Consider the following 21,773-nt stretch of genomic DNA (forward strand, 5'->3'; position numbering starts at 1 on the left):
CTATATCAGCGTTCTTGTCCACCATCAGCTGCACCACCTCCAGCTGCCCACTGACGGCTGCCATCATCAGGGGAGACGCTCCCTCCTGATTGGACGAGTTCACCTGGGCGGGGTCCTCCTCTAAGATCTCCTTCACCAGCTGAGAATTCCCTGGGCGTTGGAAAGGTGAGGGGTCCCCCGGATGAAAACATGTGACCTCGCATTTAAATAAACACCTAAAGTGCATATACCCCGATTCTTTAAAGTGAAAACATCAGTTTCAAGTCTCCCTGTACAGCTCAGAAACAATATCTCTATGGTTGATCATGACATATTAAATGGTATTCATAGTTGACGGTATGCCAATTAGTGAAGTTTTCACATTTAAAGATCCTTGCAGATAAAAGTGTTATGGCTAGCCTTTTTGGCTCTTTGAAATCAAAGTATTCGTAAATGATTAGTTTATTAAGTTATTTTGTTTTATTTTCCTTTGTCACTGTTTACTCCACTCACCTAACTTGAGGGCACTGAATACATCGGGCCTTCTCTTCTCGTCATCTGTGAGGGAGGAGGGGAGAGATGATACACTGATTACTTGTAGTATACCTTATAAGGAGTTAAGGGATAGTGTTGGAGTCCTCGTTGGAAAACGTCCACATTGTTCATCACCACAGTGAATCAGATTGGGGGATTGACTCTACCCTGAACCCACTGTAGAAACCCTGGGTGGACCCTACTGTCCACACACAGCAGGGGTCTGTGTGCAAACAGGAAGAACAAGGGAGATAAATAAATAAAAAGAAATAATGCATGAAAGAAAGGAAGAATGTCATAATCTCAACAATGCACAAAATGCTAAATTGTCCAATTAAAAGTAACATAATGCTTAATGTCAGACTTCATAGACTGAACAGCTCTTTACTTTTCTTTGTGTATAAAAAAGTAACACAATGTAATAGACACTGCAGGGAAAGTCCAAAGGAAATTACAAACTCCCAATCAGGTTCATATTAATGTCAGGTTCAAGTATCTCTTAAAACTAATTTGTGGAATTCAATGCTGTGTGATGTTGAATTCAGACCTCCAAATTGCATAGTTCACAAAAGTAATCGTTTTAATTGAAGAAGAATGCAATTCCACTGGGTTGTGAAAGATGAATTGGCTCTAAAGTTCAGGTATAATTAAGTAATTGTTAATACCATTGTTGAGATACCCCAGCCATGCATGCATGTTAGAACTTCTATAGATCCATTCATCTGCCACCATTAGTTCTACCCAAGGTCTGCACAACCCATCTTCCAGAGTCACCCAGCATCAAAGAGGCCTTGCATGTGGAGGTGACAAGGTCAATTTCCTTGCTTCCTCAGAATAGACACCAATGCTACATTCCCTATTTGTTACACTAATAAATAATAAACCATGGATCACAAATACCTAAAGCAAGAGAAACAGTATATACACACTGTTCATGTCTGACTACTGCAATCTGAAATCCAAAGTGCCCCTTGTGGACATTAAAGACTCAACTCTCTACTCTACTCCAACAGCAGTGTTAATGGCTGTGCAAATCCTTGATGCACACCCACCCACACACACACACACACACACACACACACACACACACACACACACACACACACACACACACACACACACACACACACACACACACACACACACACACACACACACACGTCCCTCACCGGTCTGAGGGCGTACAGTGGTGATGGGGTCCAAGTAGGTCTTGATGTCTCTCTGTCTGAGGTCCATGGCCAGCTCGAAGGCCGTCTTTGACAACACGTTGAGCCGGTCCGGATCCGCCCCCCTCTCCACAAGCTGCTGAGCCACGCCCACCTGTGAGATGTTTAACCAATCACGCAGTCGATCTGCTTCGTGTGTTGTGATACACACAAGGGAACCGCTTTCACTGTGTACAAATAAAAGCTATAAGGATATTCTTGCTGCTAAATTCTAAATGATAAAATGACCTTAACCTTTCGGTAACACAAAGCAGCAGATGTTTCATTTCCCATTCTGCTTCAGAGATTTTGAAATCCATGTTTTGAATAACTCCTTGCCAAATAAAATAACTTTATTTCAGATGAAGTCCTTTTGGATAGATCCCTTCATCCATCCATTCTATTAATAACCATCCGTCCATTCATCCACCCGCCCACCCATCAACCCGTCAATGAACCACCCACCCACCGACTTTCCGCTGAGGGTGCTCAGCATCAGCGCCCCCCAGCCGGTGGTCTTCTGGGAGAAGTTGACGTCGGAGCCCCACTCCAGCAGGAGGCGCACCGCCGCCTCGTGGCCGTGCAGGGCGGCCACCAGCAGGGCCGTGATGTCCATGAACTCCCTGCCCCCCGCTCCTCCGACCCCACAGCCCCCGAGGCCACCGCCCACGCAGCCCTCGCCACCTCCACCTCCACCTAAACCCGACACGCTGGGACACGGACAACACAGGGGGGGGAGGGGGGTTGGGTTATTTTGGAAGATATCATCCACTTTACCTTTTGTGCATGATAATTTTCTTTGCTGATATGTATCAGATCTAGGATCAGATCTGGATCACAAGTGGGCTGAACCAGATTAAAAAACATCCCATTCAATATGTGCGGTTCACACTGCTCAAGAAAAAACGAAAGCAAATCTGTCTCACATCTGGATGAAAGAAACAATATTTGGGAATTGGGACCTATCATGTGAACACAAACAATAGACAAACACACACAACAGGTTCAGCAAGCAGTCATGGGGACGAACGTGGGCCTACCTGCTGCTGTTGTTGTTATTGTTGCCACCGCTGCTGCCACTGCCTATGGAAACGCCCTCGGCGGCGATGTCCAGGTGGTCGTAATCGTCGACATAGGCCCCGCCCTCCAGGAGGAGTTTGACCACGTGGGCGTGGCCTCCTCTAGCGGCCATGGACAGGACGCTGGCACCCAGGCGGTTACGGCCGTTGATCTCTGCCCCGTTCTCCAGCAGGATGTGGGTGACGTTCAGGTGCCCAAACCTTGGGAGAGAGAGGCAAAGTGGAAGCATTGGGAGAGGGAAAAGGATGAGGGGGGGCGGAACGAAACATTGACGTCAAAATGGCCAGAATAGAGTTATGTCAGTGAAGGATACTGATGTCGCACGAGAGTTATAGGCTATACGTGTGGAACTATAACGGGGACGCAGGGCCTAATGGACACACAATCTGTATCTATTATATTTATTGACATGTATGAAAGTAATGAATGGATGACTGTTGAAGAAAACATAGGCTACGACCTTGATTTAATTATTGTAGTGTTTGTGTTGTTTCTTATGTCATCTCTGCAGTGTTTTAACAGCTGCTCAACAACAATCCCAACCTCGCCGCTTGCATCAGCGGTGTCCAGCCGTAGTTGTTCCGGCTGTCCACCGAGGCCCCTTTGCGTAGAAGGAACCGAACCAAGTTTTCATGGCCACTGGCTGAGGCGAACTGCAGGGCGGTGTTCCCCTCCTCGTCCGTGCCGTCCACGGGTACGAGGGACGGACCCCGGCTGATGTCAACGACGTTGCATTCCGATCCCGCCTCGGACCGCAGCCTGCTCTGTCTCCCGGATTCCTTCGCTCCTGGCTCCAGTATCCCCCGGGCCGTTTCGTAATCTCCCTCATCGCAAGCACGGAAGAGTAACAGAGAGTTGGCAGGCACTCCGAAGTTCATCTTCTCAAGAAAGTCTCACCCGGTTTCCAAACTTCATTTTCGGCGGCCAGTGTTTAGAAATCATGGCGCCAGAACCAGAAAAATGTGTGTTAAAAGTTGTCGTTTGATTCTGTCCTTGGTGGTGATGAAAAATCTTGTTGAAACAATTACAAAAACATCTTCGTGCGCCTTGGGGTTAAATGTAGCCGCAACCGGTGCTGTCCCGTTACGAGTTGTGTGGGTTCTGCTGCGCCGCTGCTCTGGGCATGCGCAAACTAAAAGTGCAGAACATAAAATTTTGGGAAGACAGGGGACGCCTTTTCCCAAATCCAATAGATGACCAACATACTACATAATCAACAGAATAGGAAGATTTCATATTGCAACCTTATAATGTTAATAAGGACCAAGTAATGAAATGTAGGGGAACAGAGTCACTTAGTCACACCTCTTTACACCGATGTGGTAGTCAAATAAAAATGCATAAAAAATAGCATATAGGCTTGATTTGATGGTTTTCATTTCTTCCAAGGAATTCGTGGCAATTGTTGGGAGAAACAAGACGTTAATGTAAACACATTACAAGGGAATACAACTAAATGTTCCGACATGTGGTTTGTGGTCGTGTGTGTGTGTGTGTGTGTGTGTGTGTGTGTGTGTGTGTGTGTGTGTGTGTGTGTGTGTGTGTGTGTGTGTGTGTTTAAGTGCACGTGCGTGTTTGTGTGTGCGTGTCTCTCAGGCTATTAAGTCAATCTCTAGGGCTAGGTTTACGATTGCACGATTAAGAAAAGGGGGATAAGGGATGATGTTCAGGTTATACTCTGCCATCTAGTGACCAAGAATGGTATTACAAAAGTTAGGTGGACTTTTAAACACTGCTGGAATGGAAAATCCAAATAAGGCTTTGTTCGTTTGTTTGTTCTCAGAAAGAATGCACGCATTGCATAGGCCTACACTTTGTTTTACTAGATCGATGTGATTTTACGATTTCAATAAACAAGGACAGGCTAGTCATATAATAACAAAAAAATAAATAATACAACTTTATAGTTTGAAGAGCAGTTAGGGGAGACCCTATTAGCCAAGTGGGGTGCGCTAACGCTCAACATTACAATGTAGACCGAGCCGGGCCCTATAGCCTTTAGATTCAACTTGCAAATTAAGCCTATAGGTATAGATCCAATGTGATTCATCAACATGTGTCAGAATAGACCTACTGATTTCTTGGGTGATGCAGATGCCCTTTAGAGAAAGACACGGTCTACAACTGTTTGTCTCCAAATTGTCTCCATCCTTCCTGCTCTGGTTAATGTGTGACGTTGATTCTGCAGTGTTCTTATTTAGCCATTTTCGGATATCCATTATACTTTTTTCAATAGAGGGTGCACACAATTTAATTGGGGGTGCAATGCATGCTTATGCACCCCCGCGGAACCGGGCCTGGTGTGTCCCGCGACTGTCGGATGTCTGAGCTGTGAGTTCACTCTTTCTTTTAATCATCCAGTAAAAAAAAGTTCATGCTGTCATGCTATAGGCCTACTGTGTAAGTTAGTCCTTATTTTGACCATTTCATTTTAACTGTAATTTTAAGCAGTATGTGAGAATATAGTGTGAATATAACACAATTTTCGATTGGATCGGTTGTAATTAATCTCTAGACAATATAACCAGATATTCTTTAAAGCCGATTCAATCTTGCATCACAACTCAATAATCTTTATATTAATTTGATCTACCATGCAGTTACAATAAGTGTCCATAAGGAGGCTTCAGATGTCAGGCAATGTCTCACTTTAGAAATATTTTTGCGCAAATTGTACAATGTCACGCCCAACCATCATCTATCAATTATACAACCCAAAGTAATCACTAGGCTCCAATACAAAAAAATTAAGACGATGGGAGGATGTGTTTTAATCACATCAGTATTCAATAAGTATTATTCCCCACAGTTCTATAGGCTTTTGGATGGTCTCTCTATACCTCGTTGGAGGCTTCCTCGTCTTCTAGTTCTCTCTCATACTCGTTCATCCTCCTCGTTTTGTCGAGATATTCCTGGAGCCATTATATTGTCCTATTTCTTGATCCTAATTATTGTGTCACCATTTTAGGCTTGGTAATAATGACTCAAAAAGTACAGCAAGCCTATCAGTTTCATGTCACCCCCATTCTTGGACCAAGCAGATTCGACAGACTTTAGGCATACAGACCTTTCCCAGAGAGCTACAGCGATATGAATCCCAGGAGACAAAACAAAAACAGGAAGACCCCTTCCTGAACGCAGTAGCCTATTTGTTATTCCAGACAAATGTTCCATGTTTAATTTGAAGACTGTGGAATAAATAATTGTCCTCAAATTAGAATCAATGAAGATACATATTTGCTATTTTCCGATTATTCAACATGAAAAAAAAAAGTACGAGAAGGGAAGCAGTGGACATAAATGCAAATGTGATGGTTTAAAATAATTGAAATAATTGAATAGATTTTAAATAAATAAACCTTTCATCATTAATACGTACTTTAATGCTGAAATTATTAATTGTTTGACTGGTTGATAGAACCAAGGATGTGGAACCCAGTGTTTATAAAGGAAGCAGGTGCGCCCCGTGATGTCAGAGAGGGAAAGGACTCGAGTCTTTTAAAGAAACCCAAACAGGATCTTTACTTTTCAGCCACATATCACCTTAAATCCCGCTTACATTTAAACACTTTAAAAGCTAGTTTTAACATAAATAAATAAATTACAGCGCAAAGTAGTAGCCTAATTGTAGTTTACTCATAGCACAAATGTCCTGCCATTTTATCTATCTTATTCCATAGCACTATTCCAATAATTAGATCATCATTTCCGAGAAGAGGACAGTAATTGGGACCATATAGATGCATACACCATTATTAGAGCATTATGTCAGTGGGCGTAGGCCTACCCATATGCTCGTGACGCGACACGGCATTCTTCAAAGGGGCGTGGCTAGATAGAAGAGGCTGAGTCTATTCTGACGGACTTGTCTCCGGCTCCGCTCTTCGCTGAATAAGCTTGGGAAAACGGAGGTTTAATTGCCAACGATTATTCCTTCGGTTATTGCATTTTATCCAGTTTAACAAATTTAATGTGGAGAAACAATAATAGACCGGAATGATCGGCTGAGTGAATCCGCCGCGAGCTTTTCTGAAGAGAAAGTAGGACTATAAGCGCTCGGTGCCAGCGGGGCAATTGTTGCTGCCTGTGCTGCATAGCGGACCATCCCGGGGGATTCTAAAACGGGATAGGCTACCCTCTATGTGGCGGGGGAAGTAATTATATAACGCCAAGGTAATATGTTCTAATTTATTTAACCAATCAAATCAAAAGTGTCGTCATTGTAGTTAAAGGAGAGTGTTAGGCGATTTCATGTTCATCTAAGTAAACAAATAGCCACTTTTAAATGGTCTAAGCTCTGTTTGTAGGCTACTGCCGTAAATCGTTTTATTCTTAAAACCATAGGCCTATGTGCAGGTAAATTGTGTGGAAGGGCTATTTTTTTATATCATAGGGCGATGGTCACTGTCACTCACGATCAGAGGAAATGAGCATTTTAGACACATTCTTGTCTTGATTAAGGTCGATGGTCATAGGATAAGCGTTAAGTCGTGAGGACATCTGAAGAGATATGTTTATGTTTTTTAGAAACCCAGTAAGCTAAACGTGATTTTGGTGTGAATTGTCCCGTGTGATCGGACGGGGCTTCTGGAGATGCTGCTCTTTTTAAAGTTCCACTGAAGAGAGGTGTGTGTGTGTGTGTGTGTGTGTGTGTGTGTGTGTGTGTGTGTGTGTGTGTGTGTGTGTGTGTGTGTGTGTGTGTGTGTGTGTGCCTGCGTGCGTGCGTGCGTGCGTGTGTGTGTGTGTGTGTGAGCGAGAGAGAGCGATTTCGTGCACGTGATGGCATCAAGGTTGAATGTGTCAACAATGACGTTATAAATAGATACACCACCCGCATACATAATTGTGTCTTTAAAAATATACGAAATGGAAAGAGAGCAGCGTTTTCTGTTTTAGTTTTGTTGACAGTCCTAACATCCGCTCAACAATATTGTATACAGCTATTTCATATTTTCTGAAGTTTTATGGCTATTTCTTATTCTTTGACAATACTTGACAGTGTAATTTACAGTATCTGAATCCCTTTCTCTTTCAATGATTGATACAAGCTCTCCTTTTCAATGCAAGCTACCATAATTGGTCTCCCTAGGTTATGATACTTACTAAATACAGTATCTCAACCCCAGTACGATCGCCATCTTAAAGTGCTCCCTTGAAACTCTCAAGGAGATAAATGGTTGGTCCTTCCTTCCTACCTTCCTTCCTTCCTTCCTTCCTACATTCCCTCATTCCTTCACCCCTCCCTCTCTCCTGCCACTGATTGGATTAAATATAAATGATTCATTTTGTCATAGGGAGAGAGAGAGAGAAAATCACTGAGACGGGGGGAGAGATGAGAGAAAGTCACTGAGACAGAGGAAGAAATTTAGTTATTGAGAGACATATATAGAGATAACGAAATTGAGAATGAGTTGCAGAGAAAGAGTGTGAGAGAGAAAGGGAGATATACACAGAGAGATATACAGAGAGAGAGAGAGAGAGAGAGAGAGAGAGAGAGAGAGAGAGAGAGAGAGCGAGAACGAGCGGTAGGGAGGTCCTTGTGAATACAGCTGACCATGTTGACTCCTTGGCGGAGGCCTCTGTCTGCAGGACTCACTTTAATTAAGTTAATGGTGTCTCCTTGTGGCATCAGGCGGAGAGCTGTGTATGTGTGTGTGTGTGTGTGTGTGTGTGTGTGTGTGTGTGTGTGTGTGTGTGTGTGTGTGTGTGTGTGTGTGTGTGTGTGTCGAAGCAGGTTAGGTGGTGGTGGGAGGGGGGTAATTGAGGAGGAGGGGGGCGTAAGAAGGACAAACGAGTAAGGTGGGCTGGGGGTGGTCTGAAGGACAATAAGGATATGAGTGAGGATAGTGTGTGTGTGTGTGTGTGTGTGTGTGTGTGTGTGTGTGTGTATGGGAGACAGTCTAGGATAGAGACAGTAGCAGTGAAGGGAGGGGTCACCACCAGCTGATGGATGCCAGTGACCTCTAGCCCTGGCTAACAGCTGCTAGGACAGCCCTACACCCACCAGATTTACGACTGCCCCACCCACATACACCCACACACACACACACACACACACACACACACACACACACACACACACACACACAAGGGTGTGGCTCTGTGTGTGCCATCGGTGGGTGGGATGGTGTGTGTGTGTGTGTGTGTGTGTGTGTGTGTGTGTGTGTGTGTGTGTGTATGTGTGTGTGTGTGTGAGAGTCTGCACGTGTGTGTGTGGGGTTTGGTCAATTAGAGATTTGTGACATTAACCTTATGTGACAACAGGTTCCCTTCAGAAGGAAGTGATGAATGTGCGACCGTTGTGTGTGTGTGTGTGTGTGTGTGTGTGCGTGTGTGTGCCTGTGTGTGCGTGTGTGTTTGTGAAGTGTATGGGCAATGTCACACCCACCCGTGCACATTCACACCCACTTGTGAAAGTGGAGTTTAAATATTATGATCCTTTAAGCTGACTAGGTTAACTTGATCACACTGGCCGTTTGCTAAAGCAAACTAATTAACTAATCTGTTTTCTTAACCATATTAAGGCTGGCTTTGGGCGCATTCCATTTTCAAAGTGTGACATGGGGAACTATTGTTGTTGCTGAAAGCTTGTTTTATTAACTTTTGTCATTTGGCTTTTAGTAAACCTGTACATTTGTTGGAAGTTGTTACAATGCAAAACAATCCAATGGGTTTCCTCATGTCGTCTTCGTGATTGTATTTGTACCTGCTAAGGCCAATGTGAAAATGTATGTCATTAAATCCTGGTGTAACCAACAAGGTAATTTCAATCCCTGTCCTAATATATGGTATTATATTATATATAGTAAGTATTACTGGCGACATACTATAACCAAAATAGAAACGTTTGCGTACGTTTATTTTACTCTGATCGTGTATTACAAATTCCATGTCTCTTACAGAAGAAAATATATCATTCCTTTTCATCGGATGGAATACATTGACTAAGGCCGTAGCCTTTTATCTACTTGTAGTCGTCAGGAATTCCTGAGTTATTGTTACTCTTCCCAAAAGTATTTTGATGGAAGACGGCTGCAATTGTCACACGCTGAGCTGCCAGAGATTTTCTTGACCTCCATAATGGTTTATAGCTGTGTGGAAATGTCCCAACCCTGCTACTCCTTCCACCCACAACCCCAAAAGGCAGCATTGTGGACTTTTTTGTGGAGGTTTTGGGTGGGGTAGATTCGGGTGGGTGGTGGGGGGGAGGGGGCCGTAAGTGGTGGGAGTAAGGGGAGCTCCGGCTTCTAAAAAAAGCCACAGAAGCAGCCCTGTCAGGAATGAGGTGGTTAGGGGTGTGGGACAGGGAGGAGGGGGGTTCACCATGGAACAGCCATGGGAATGTGTGCCTGAACACTTCATATATTATTGTGTTTGTAAATAGGGGGTGGACATGTTTTCTGCAGGTTGCCAGATTTACGATTTATTTGATGCAATTCGAGATGTTTATTATAGTTAGGGTTGGTAGGTTTTAAAGAGCCTCGGAGAGCGGGGGAAGAGACTAAAAATAAAGAGGGTTAGAAATGTATATTTTTACTTGCTGACACAGAGCACATTTCTTTAAAGTGCTTTGGCAGCAACATGACTGTCTTCTTTTAATACTTTTAATACTTTTTTTAAATTATCTGTGATTACAGATGTACTCTTTTGTTAGCTCCCTGATCCATTTAATGCTATTCTCCTGCCATGGCTCCTATAGTTGGCAGCCCTTTTACATACAGTGTAATTAATCCAGAGTAGGTACTGGGGAACAAGATGTGAGTATATTATCTATTACAGTGTATCAAAGAACTACTGAGCAAAACCAGGATGTGCACAGAGAGCTTAGCTTGCATCTCAAGGAACTATAACACTGGTCGAATGCAGTTGTCAAGTTACCCCAAGTGAGATCATGTCTTAGAGCGGTGGGGAATTATGTTGAACACAAAGCTATTAACAAGCAGCCCAGTGATGAAGGTTCCTGGTGAGGTGATCGGCAGTTTTCACATGCCGATCGTATCCATGACAATGGACTGTCCCCTTGACCATTGTTCAGAAATAAACTGCCTCCCATTCCCATTCCCCCCAAACATTGCTCAGTAGTTTGAAGATGTTATAATAGAATAGGTACCTCGTAGTTAAAAGATAACTACAGTATCAATTCTATGTGTTATGTATGTGGTATAGCCACATAATGAAGGCACTACTTTTTGTCGTATGCGTTACCTGGGTGCTATGTGTGCGCAGTGTTTTATGTTTCAGGCATGTTGAACAGTAAAGCTATGTTGACTGCAGCTCCTGGTCTAGACATCATTATTACGGTTATTAATTAAGTTAATATATAACAATTGGCGACGAGAATCGTGTTGTATCCCCGCGGTGCAATGCTCCATAAGACAGGTCAAATGTGTCTTTGATGGCCGTCAGAATCGCGTTGCTTGCCCACCCGCATGGCTGCTGCTTTAATTGAAACGCAACGGAGGAGGAGGGAGCGCGTGATGAAAACTACGGAAGAAGTGACTGGATAAAAGTTTAACAGTGAGTGAAAAGAAACGAAACAAGTGAAAATGTTTGGAAATATTGGACGAATGGATTGTTTTGACAGTACTGTAGAAGATTGGTCTGCTTATGTGGAAAGACTCGAGCAATACTGTGTGGCAAATGAAGTCGAGGATGAGAGGAAGGTTGCGGTGCTTTTGAGTCTGATGGGAGCTAAGACATACAATTTGCTACGTAGCCTCACAATACCGGATAAGCCGTCTGAGAAAACGTTCCAACAGAATGTGGATTTGCTAAAATGCCACTTGAATCCAAAGCCACTGGTCATAGCCGAACGTTTCCGATTTCATAAGAGAGATCAGCACAAGACGGAGTCTATAGCCGAATATATGGCAGAGCTGCGCAGATTGGCTGAACATTGTGAATTCGGGGCGGGACTTTTGGATGCACTCAGAGACAGGCTCGTATGCGGATTGGACAATGAGAGTAGGCTACACAGAAAAGACTATTGACGAAGAGAGATCTAACACTGGATATGGCATATGACATTGCCGTTTCAATGGAAACTGTTGCAAAAGACGCAATTCAATTGCAAACGAAAAATATGGGAGAATGCTCTGTGAATAAATTTCACACAAAACCTAAGGACAGAACACAGTCATGTTTTCGGTGTGGGAAAAATTCACATGACCCAACTGAGTGCTGGTTCAAAGATAAAGACTGTAGACAGTGCAACAAAACCGGACACATACAGAAAATGTGCAAGTCAAAGCAAAGTGATAATAAATCATACCAAAGGAAAATAGGAAAGAGGGACAGAAATGTACATCAGGTCAGTGAAACTGATTCAAGCGATTCAAATGCAGATTTGTCGTGTCTGAAAATTCATTCTCTTAAAGAGACAGATAGTAACATCATATGGGTGACACCGGAGGTAGAGGGAGTGAAATTAAAGATGGAGTTGGATACAGGATCTGCCCTCTCAATCATCTCCCACAAAGATTATGTGAGTACATTTCCAAATGTGAAACTGAAACCAACCTCAGTAATGCTGAAAACATACACAGGGGAGAAAATCTCTCCTATGGGAAAATTGAAAGTCAAAGTGAAACATGGGAAGGACAAGCAAAAGTTGGAGTTGTATGTGCTGCAGAGTGAGGGTGTACCTTTATTTGGACGTGAATGGATGAGAAGCATTCAGCTTAACTGGCAGTCAATAAAGGCAATGCGGATCACCTCAAAGCAAAACAGAAGCGCTACAGATGAAAGACTAAGACGGATACTGACACAGTCTGCACAGGTTTTCCAAGATGGAATAGGCACCCTGAAGCACCTGAAAGCACAGGTTGTTCTCGAGGAAAATGCGACACCGAAGTTCCACAAGGCTCGTCCTGTGCCCTACGCCATTCGCCCAAAGGTGGAGGCGGAACTACAGCACTTGGAGGATCAAGGTATTCTTTCCAAAGTTGACTGGTGTGAATGGGCTACACCAATTGTGCCCGTGGTCAAGAGGACTGGTGCTGTACGCATCTGCGGTGACTTCAAGGTCACAGTGAATCCTGTCCTGCATGCAGACCAGTATCCCCTCCCACGCATTGATGATATATTTGCGTCCCTGGCAGGTGGAGAGCGTTTCTCAAAGATAGACCTTGCTCAGGCATACTTACAGATGGAAATGGAGGAGTCTTCACGGAAGTATCTGACGATAAATACCACAAAAGGCCTTTACCAATACAACAGATTGGTCTTTGGTATATCTAGTGCCCCAGCGATATGGCAACGCGCCATGGACCAAGTACTCCAAGGGATATCGGGAACCCAATGCTATCTGGATGACATCATTGTCACTGGAGTTGATGATGAGACACACTTGACAAACCTACAGAGAGTTCTGTCGAGATTGGAGGAGTATGGATTGAGAGCCAACAAGGACAAATGTGAGTTCTTCAAAGACTCAATTGAGTATTGTGGTCACATCATTGACAGACATGGACTCCACAAATCTCAGGACAAAATTGATGCTGTTCTGAGAGCACCAAAGCCGGAAAATGTGAGCCAGATGCGCTCATTCTTGGGCCTCATCAATTACTACCACAAATTTCTGCCAAACCTCTCCACTGTGTTGCACCCCCTACACTGTTTGTTACAATTGGGCATGAAATGGAAGTGGTCGAAAGACTGCGAACGAGCGTTTAAGACTGCTAAACAGCTCATCACATCAGAGGAGGTCTTGACACACTTTGACCCCAGTCTCCCTCTGCGCCTTGCCTGCGATGCTTCCCCGTATGGTATCGGCACTGTGCTCTCACACAGAATGCCTGATGGGGCGGAGCGGCCCATCGCTTTTTTAAGATCTCTAAACGCTGCAGAATGCAACTATGCCCAAATTGACAGAGAAGGCTTGAGTTTAGTATGGGGGGTTAAGAAGTTTAACCAATATCTATACGGAAAGCATTTCACATTGATCACAGACCATCAACCCCTTGTGTCGATATTCAACCCTCAAAAGTGTGTTCCAGCAATGGCAGCGGCACGCTTACAACGATGGGCTCTGTTTCTAGGTGCTCACACCTACACCATTGAATTTAAAGGGACAAAACAGCACGGAAACGCGGATGGACTCTCACGCCTCCCACACGAGCCACACCCGGTGGGGAACATGACTGATCCAGCTGACGCGTTCCACTTGACCCAACTAGAGTCGCTTCCTGTCACAAGAGCTCAGATACAAAAGGAGACCAACAGAGATCCCTCAGTATCCAAGGTATATGAGTTGACGTTGAATGGATGGCCAACTCATGGCTACCCCCTGCTACCTGAGTACTCCACCCGTCGTGACCAGCTATCGGTGTGTCAAGGCTGTGTCATGTGGGGCACACGTGTCATTGTGCCACCCAAGCTGCGTTCAAGAGTGCTGGACTCGCTGCACGAAGGGCATCTCGGTGTAGTAAAGATGAAAAGCCTTGCTAGAAGCTACGTCTGGTGGCCTGGCATAGACAGTCAGATTGAAAGCCTCGCTAAGACCTGCAGTGGGTGCCAGCAGATACAGCGCCAGCCCCAGACAGCACCCCTCCACTCATGGGAGTGGCCCACTACTCCATGGCAACGTATTCACATTGACTATGCAGGACCCTTTATGGATCGGATGTTCCTCGTTGTGGTGGATGCCCACTCAAAGTGGCCCGAGGTATTCACAGTGAAACAGGCCACATCTGCTCAAACTGTGGACATGCTGCGAACACTCTTCTCACGCACGGGTTTACCTCAACAACTGGTGAGTGACAATGCGAGCATATTCACTGGAGAGGAGTTCCAGAGGTTCGTCAGGAAGAATGGTGTCAAGCACATTACCTCAGCTCCTCACCATCCTGCAACGAATGGCTTAGAGAGATAAGAGACAGCAGAGAGAGAGGTCGTGTTTCCCGAAGCTCCGCTAGACAGTGGCAAAAAGTACTTAATTCATCGTTCAGGTCTACTTTATTTTACTTTATTTCATGATCATAATACTTAAGAATATATAGTTTGTTTCCGTCAACCTCAATTGCTCGATTCAACAATACTTTTTGGCACTTTGACTACCGGATCAGACCGCAGCAAAAGCCTTGGACTTTCCTATCGCCAACATGCCTCTGTACTCGGATGTCTCAGGCACAGAGACTGGGAAATGCACAGACTGCACCAAACTGCAACAGACAGTGGCTTTATTTGAAACGAGGCTAGCAGCATTAGAAAAATGCAAAGGACTTCTCCAGGATACAGTGCCGATGGGTGAGTTTGCTGAGCTAGCTCAGACAAATCCACAACAGGATGATCAAAGCTATACTGTATCCTTCCCGAAGCTGGACAAGAGAGAGACAATTCCAACTGCCTCTCATTGGCACAGAGTCGGCGCTAAGCCCAAACAACATTCCAAAGTGAATCAACAAGTTCACTCAACGCCAAATGCTAAGCTTCCCAAAGCTAAAATCAGCCGGATTAGCCAATCGCTGAAGTTTACCATGCCGATGAAGAACCGGTTCCTGCCACTCCAGGAGTCCACGAACGCGCCTGCCACCCATGCACCCCTAAGCCCCAAGATGCGTCCAAACGGATGGTGTGGACAAAGACCGACCATGACCCTGTCGCCAGAGAGGCCAGCTGCGCATGCATCTGCCACCCGTGCACCCCTGAGCCCCAGGATGCGTCCGGACGGACGGTGGGGACAGAGACGGAACAAGAACCAGTCACCACGGAGTCGAGCTGTGCATGCGTCTGCGACCGCCACTTCAAGCCAACAAGGGCCCATCTCACAGAAAGCAGATGAACCAGACACTCTGATTGTAGGAGACTCAACCATAAAGGATATAACCGGTAAGAAGATCAAAGCATGCTACTTCCCAGATGTGATGGTTAGTGATGTCAACCAGAAACTAGCCACAATTATACTGGAAAACCCCAAAATCTCACAGATTATTGTGCATGCGGGACTTAATGATATTCGAAAAGAACAGTCAGAACTTCTGAAGAGGGATTTCACTGAACTATTGGACACACTGGACAAATTACACGTTAGGTCATTCATCAGTGGACCCATACCAGCCGTTGACAGGGGAATAAACAGATTCAGTCGTCTACTTGCACTGAATACATGGCTTTCAAGAGTCTGCAATGAAAGAGGAAGGGGCTTTATTGACAATTTCAACTTGTTCTGGGGGCGCAAATATCTTTTCAGAGCAGATGGCCTACACCCAAACAGGTTAGGCTCAAAACTGTTAAGGGACAATCTTCTCTTCTCACTCTCCCACCATGAGAAGAAGCGAGACTACAGCCTCCCCCACACATCTACTGTCCCACTATCTGACACACAGATAGCAGACAGACCACAGACCTTGAAGAGAGACAACAGCCTGCCCGACACCATCGACACCATGCCTCCCCCCTTTGCTGATGCTGGCTTGGCGAGGAACGGCCACCCCCCTCCTCTGCACTCCCCCAGCGACGATGACCTCCAGCACTCACCCATCGATGATGACCTCCAGCTGTCCCCCATTGATGATGACCACCAGCCTCATCTCTCCCATAGCCACAACGACAACTCCAGTTCCACTGTCTCCTCCCTTTATGATTTTCCAGATGAATTTAAGAAACTGAGAAATGTTGGCATCAAACTTGCATCTGCGTCAATGATACCATCCCCATGTCATGACCACAGTCTGATAACAGCCAAGCGGAGGGCGCCCCAGCCCCCCCCTCCCTGTACTGATAGTAGTCCTGATTATTACTGAGACAAAAAAGGGTTCAGCCGTAGACACAGCACAAAGGAAGTTTTGCATAATCTGTTGAACCCAAGGTTGCCTACATCAAAACATGGCAACTTTTGCATTCCTGCTGTAATCACTAAGAGAGTAAACAAAGGGAAACTTAGATGCACTGCTAACCTCTCAAATCTCATACCTATTCCCTCCAAACCAAAATCAACCTTAAAGCCTATCAATAACACCATCAGGATGGGTCTACTTAATGTTAGGTCTCTTAATAACAAATCTTTTTTAGTTAATGATTTTATTACCACTGCTCAACTGGATTTTATGTTTTTAACTGAAACATGGCTAGAACAAAATAACAGTGCAACCGTTCTGATAGAGACAGCTCCTCCCAACTATAACTTTTTTGATGTATGTAGATCTGGAAAAAGAGGTGGAGGGGTTGCTGCTATATTTAAAAATGTATTTCAGGGGAAACAGATGCTATTTGGTGATTTTCCATCATTCGAATACCTTTGTGCTGTATTGAAATGTTCCCCCAGAGTTCTCCTATTAATTATTTACAGGCCACCCACATACGCTGCAAATTTCTTCGATGACTTTACAGAATTATTGTCTAGCATCTCCACAGACTTTGACTGTCTAGTTATAACTGGTGACTTCAATTTTCATACTGATGATTTTAATGATAAGTGTGCAAAAAAACTTTTTACCATTTTGGACACATTTGAAATGTCTCAACATGTGAAAGAGGCTACTCATTGTAAGGGGCACACTCTAGACCTGGTTATCACAAAGGGTCTAAATGTTTCAGATCTCTCTGTGACTGATCCTTCACTGTCTGATCATTTCTGTGTTTTCTTTAATATATCTTTTATTCCCGACATACAGACAAAATCAAATACTGTCAAAAAACGGTATATCAATGAACATTCTAATGTACTTTTTAAAAAGGCCATCTCCTTGCTTCCACCTCTCAACCCATGTTCTGCTGATGATCTTTTAGAAAACTTTAATTTGAAAATTTTGAAAGTCATAGATGTCATTGCACCTTATAAGGTTAAAACGATTTCTGGAAAGCAAAAGGCACCTTGGAGAAAAGCTGCTTTTGTAACAGCCCAGAAAAAAGAATGCAGGAAGGCTGAACGCATATGGCGTAAAACAAAACTTCATATACACCATGACATCTATAAAGAGAGCCTCCGTGCTTACAATTTAGACTTAAAAAGTGCTAGAGAAACATTTTTCTCCAATATCATTAAAACCAATACTAATAATGCCAAAACCCTATTTGCAACTGTTGACAGACTGACCAAGCCCCCAACACAAATTCCACCTGACCTTCATTCCACTCAGAAATGCAATGAGTTTGCAGCATTTTATACTGATAAAATTGAAGGCATCAGACGCGCCATCAATGTCTCCACTTTAAACAAAAATGCTGGACTACCACCATATTCAGGCAAAAGTAACGTGGCAATGACATGCTTTAATGTCACAGACTCTAAAACTCTTGTGGAAACTGTGACACAACTGAAGCCATCCACCTGTTGCCTTGATACTTTACCTACCAACCACTTTAAGAATGTTTTTGACTGCCTAGCAATAGACATATTGCAAATAGTTAACAACTCTCTCCAATCAGGCACTTTCCCAAAAGGCTTAAAAACTGCAGTTATCAAACCCCTTTTAAAAAAGCGGAGCCTAGATGCCTCTGTTATTAACAACTACAGACCAATATCAAATCTACCCTTCATAAGTAAAATCATTGAGAAAATTGTCCTCCAGCAACTTAGTGACTTCCTGGCATCAACTGGTTGCTATGACACCTTCCAATCCGGATTTCGACCCCTTCACAGCACTGAGACCGCCCTTATTAAAGTTGTAAACGACATCCGTCTTAACACAGACTCTGGCAAAATCTCAATACTAATGCTACTAGACCTCAGTGCTGCATTCGACACTGTAGACCATACAATACTTTTGGACAGATTAGAAAACTGGGTGGGGCTTTCAGGCACAGTTTTAAATTGGTTTAGGTCCTACCTACAAAATAGGAACTACTTTGTTTCCATTGGCGACTTTGTTTCAGAATCAACAAACGTGACATGTGGAGTCCCACAAGGTTCGATCTTAGGACCCTCTCTATTCAACATCTACATGCTCCCACTAGGGCAAATCATGCAAAATAACAATATTGACCATCACTGCTATGCTGATGACACTCAAATCTATGTATCTCTATCACCAAATGACTATCAGCCCATAGATCTGTTGTGCCAGTGCATTGAGCAAGTCAAAGACTGGATGTGCCAAAATTTCCTTCAACTAAATGAGGACAAAACCGAGATAATTGTATTTGGTGCTAAAACCGAAAGGCTTAAAGTTACCCAACACCTTCACTCTCTGTCCTTGAAAACCTCAATCAAAGCCAGAAATCTAGGGGTTATTATGGATTCAGATTTACATTTCGACAGTCACATCAAATCAGTTACAAAATCGGCATATTATCACCTTAAAAACGTAGCAAAACTTAGAGGGCTCATGTCTACCGAAGACTTACAAACACTTGTACATGCCTTTATCACTAGCAAGCTTGATTACTGCAATGGTCTCCTTACAGGTCTCCCAAAAAAAACTCTAAGGCAACTACAGCTTGTTCAGAATGCTGCTGCTAGAGTTCTAACAAAGACCAAAAAATGTGAACATATTACACCAATTCTCAAATCATTACATTGGCTCCCTGTATGTCAGAGAATTGATTTTAAAATCATGTTGCTAACCTACAAATCCCTACATGGTTTAGGGCCAAAATATTTAACTGATATGCTTCCACTACATAAGTCTTCTAGACCACTAAGATCCTCTGAGACCAATCTGTTAATTATCCCCAGAGTCAACACGAAACATGGGGAAGCAGGATTTAGTTACTATGCAACAAATAGCTGGAATAAACTCCCTGAGGATTTAAGACTTGCCCCAACTCTGACAGCTTTTAAAACAAGACTGAAGACTTTTATGTTTGCTTTAGCTTTCTGCTAAATCTTAAATCTACAATGTTTCTATTTTTATTTTATTAGTAACTTTGCCTTTCTAAAATGCATTTTTATTAACTCTGCCTTTCTAAAATGTTTTTTTTTTAATTTTTTTTAACTTTGCCTTTACTTTCTATCTATTTTACTTTTTACTTATCTATTATTTTATTTTATTGTATGACAATGTTTATATGTGAAGCACTTTGAGTCTGCCTTGTGTATGAAAAGTGCTATATAAATAAAGTTGCCTTGCCTTGCCTTGCCTTAGCGGAGCGGTTTGTACAGTCTTTCAAACAGTCGATGAAAGCAAGTGGGAAGGAGGGAACGTTGTTACCACAAAGAGTGGCAAACTTCCTACTGGCTTATCGAAACACAGCGCATGCTACAACGGGACAGACACCAGCGATGCTGTTCATGGGCAGGAACCTGAGATCGCGGTTGGATTTGCTAAAGCCAGACATTCGCAAACATGTACTGGAAAAGCAGTGTACGAGTGGACAGACACGAAAACAACTGAGAACATTCAGTGTTGGACGCAAAGTGCTTGCCAGAGACTATAGAGGTAAAAATCAGAAATGGCAGTTGGGAGAGATTCTGTCACAGACAGGACCACTGACGTACACCGTGCGTGTAGGGCCTGACATGGTCTGGCGCAGACATGTTGACCAGCTACTGGAGGCAACGGCTCGCAGTACCACGGCTAAGGAATCAATGGCACGTGAAGACTCGGAGGAGGTTGCTTCTACAGCACCAGAGGACTTTGATGATGACATTGAATCCACAGGGGCTGCTGAACCCCAACCAAGTCCCACTGGATCTGGTTCTCCACCCAGGCGTTATCCTGAGAGAAATCACAGAGCACCTCAGAGACTTGATTTGTAGTCATGACTGACTACTACCCTTTTGTTGTTGTTGTAATCAAGTTGTTTATTTGAGGATTGATTAAGTGTCTTATTTCTGTTATAGTTATTTAACACAGTACTTACCTTGTGATGTTTACAGGTTACATCAAAGCTGGAAAGGAGGAATTGTTATGTATGTGGTATAGCCACATAATGAAGGCACTACTTTTTGTCGTATGCGTTACCTGGGTGCTATGTGTGCGCAGTGTTTTATGTTTCAGGCATGTTGAACAGTAAAGCTATGTTGACTGCAGCTCCTGGTCTAGACATCATTATTACGGTTATTAATTAAGTTAATATATAACACTATGTAAGATCCTGAATTGTTACCCCTTAATTCCATAATTCCAACTTCACATCTTGTTCCCCACTACCTACATAATATGAGCATTGGTAGTAATCAAATTGGTACGCCATAAGAACTAAAGATTACACCGTAAGTCCAGAGTAGTTACACTGTACGTTGTGGGCTGTAATCTAAAGCGGTACCCACTAGTTATATTAGGAAACGTCTCGGTATGGCCCCTTCTTCTTCTTCTGTTCTGTTCTGCTCATTTAACAATAGTGGAAGCTTATGGAATGTATTCTTTTTTTTGGAATTGCATTTTGCTTTAATCAGAGGAGATTATGTTTATGTTCCAATGCATTGGCATGTTATTCTGTAACTATTTCTATTTATTTATTTTATCCAAACCATCAATAAAGTTCAGTGTAGCTAAAAGATGGAGATCAAACATTATTCATTTTCGTTTCCTGTTTGGTCCAAAACGAATGATTAAGAGTATTGTTTATTGTAATCACGGACACATATGTTGTAGAATAGAAAATAAACTCACAGTGAAACAGTGCCTCTGTGTTCTGTCACTGAGCAGTGAGTTCACACACAAAAGACCCATTCATAAATCTTCACGCATGTTCTGTTACGGTGGCCATAAACAAACACACAAGTACATATTCAATGTCTACAATAGTAGATTCAAGTTAAAGAGAGAAACTTCTATCAGTGATCTTTGGATTTATTTGTACCTAGCCTCACTAGTAAGAGAAAAGTGAAATGATAGTGCAATGCAGAAAATAAATCAGTTTTCTTTTTTTCCACCATTCAAATGTTAAGTTTTCCATCCTCTACTTTCTGTGCATTTATATATTTAGTTTTGAAACCCAGTCTCGTGACACAGCATCTCTGAATAGCTATGGAAACATCATGGGGGGAATAACAAAAACGCCCGGTGAACGGAACATGACATTTGTGTTTGGGTCCCGAGAGAGAAGCTAACATGTAGCTAGAGAGAGAGAGAGAGAGAGAGAGAGAGAGAG

The 21,773-nt window shown here is 43.4% G+C and overlaps 3 protein-coding genes across 3 annotated transcripts in view; 2 read left to right on the plus strand and 1 right to left on the minus strand.

The window, feature by feature from the left end:
- anks6 (ankyrin repeat and sterile alpha motif domain containing 6) overlaps positions 1-3,871 on the minus strand; it is a 9,438-nt gene extending 5,567 nt beyond the window's left edge. Inside the window, exons 1-6 of the mRNA XM_084475501.1 lie at positions 3,342-3,871; positions 2,759-2,998; positions 2,188-2,428; positions 1,683-1,833; positions 493-537; positions 1-150 (exon numbers count right to left, since the gene is read on the minus strand). The exon at positions 1-150 is cut by the window's left edge and continues 55 nt beyond it. Coding sequence (XP_084331627.1) covers positions 1-150; positions 493-537; positions 1,683-1,833; positions 2,188-2,428; positions 2,759-2,998; positions 3,342-3,676 — 1,162 coding nt within the window. The 5' untranslated portion in view covers positions 3,677-3,871. The remainder of the gene's footprint in view (positions 151-492; positions 538-1,682; positions 1,834-2,187; positions 2,429-2,758; positions 2,999-3,341) is intronic.
- Positions 3,872-6,664: 2,793 nt separating this feature from the next.
- The window catches only part of LOC311355796 (integrin beta-1-like), a 35,842-nt gene continuing 20,733 nt past the window's right edge, over positions 6,665-21,773 (plus strand). Inside the window, 1 exon segment of the mRNA XM_084475634.1 lies at positions 6,665-6,971. The gene's annotated coding sequence lies outside the window, so the exon portion shown is untranslated.
- Positions 10,333-21,201, plus strand: LOC311355655 (uncharacterized protein). Its single transcript, XM_084475458.1, has one exon. It carries the CDS (start codon positions 14,900-14,902, stop codon positions 16,538-16,540), a length of 1,641 nt encoding a protein of 546 aa, XP_084331584.1. The 5' UTR covers positions 10,333-14,899; the 3' UTR covers positions 16,541-21,201.

The sequence above is a fragment of the Micromesistius poutassou genome (genome assembly GCF_964030765.1).
Source record: "Micromesistius poutassou genome assembly, chromosome: 11".
In the NCBI taxonomy this organism is placed as follows: Eukaryota; Metazoa; Chordata; class Actinopteri; order Gadiformes; family Gadidae; genus Micromesistius; species Micromesistius poutassou.

What these genes read in the sequence shown, in the direction of transcription:
- LOC311355655 (XM_084475458.1), top strand. Translation starts at nt 14,900, where the DNA reads ATGCCTCTGTACTCGGATGTCTCAGGCACAGAGACTGGGAAATGCACA.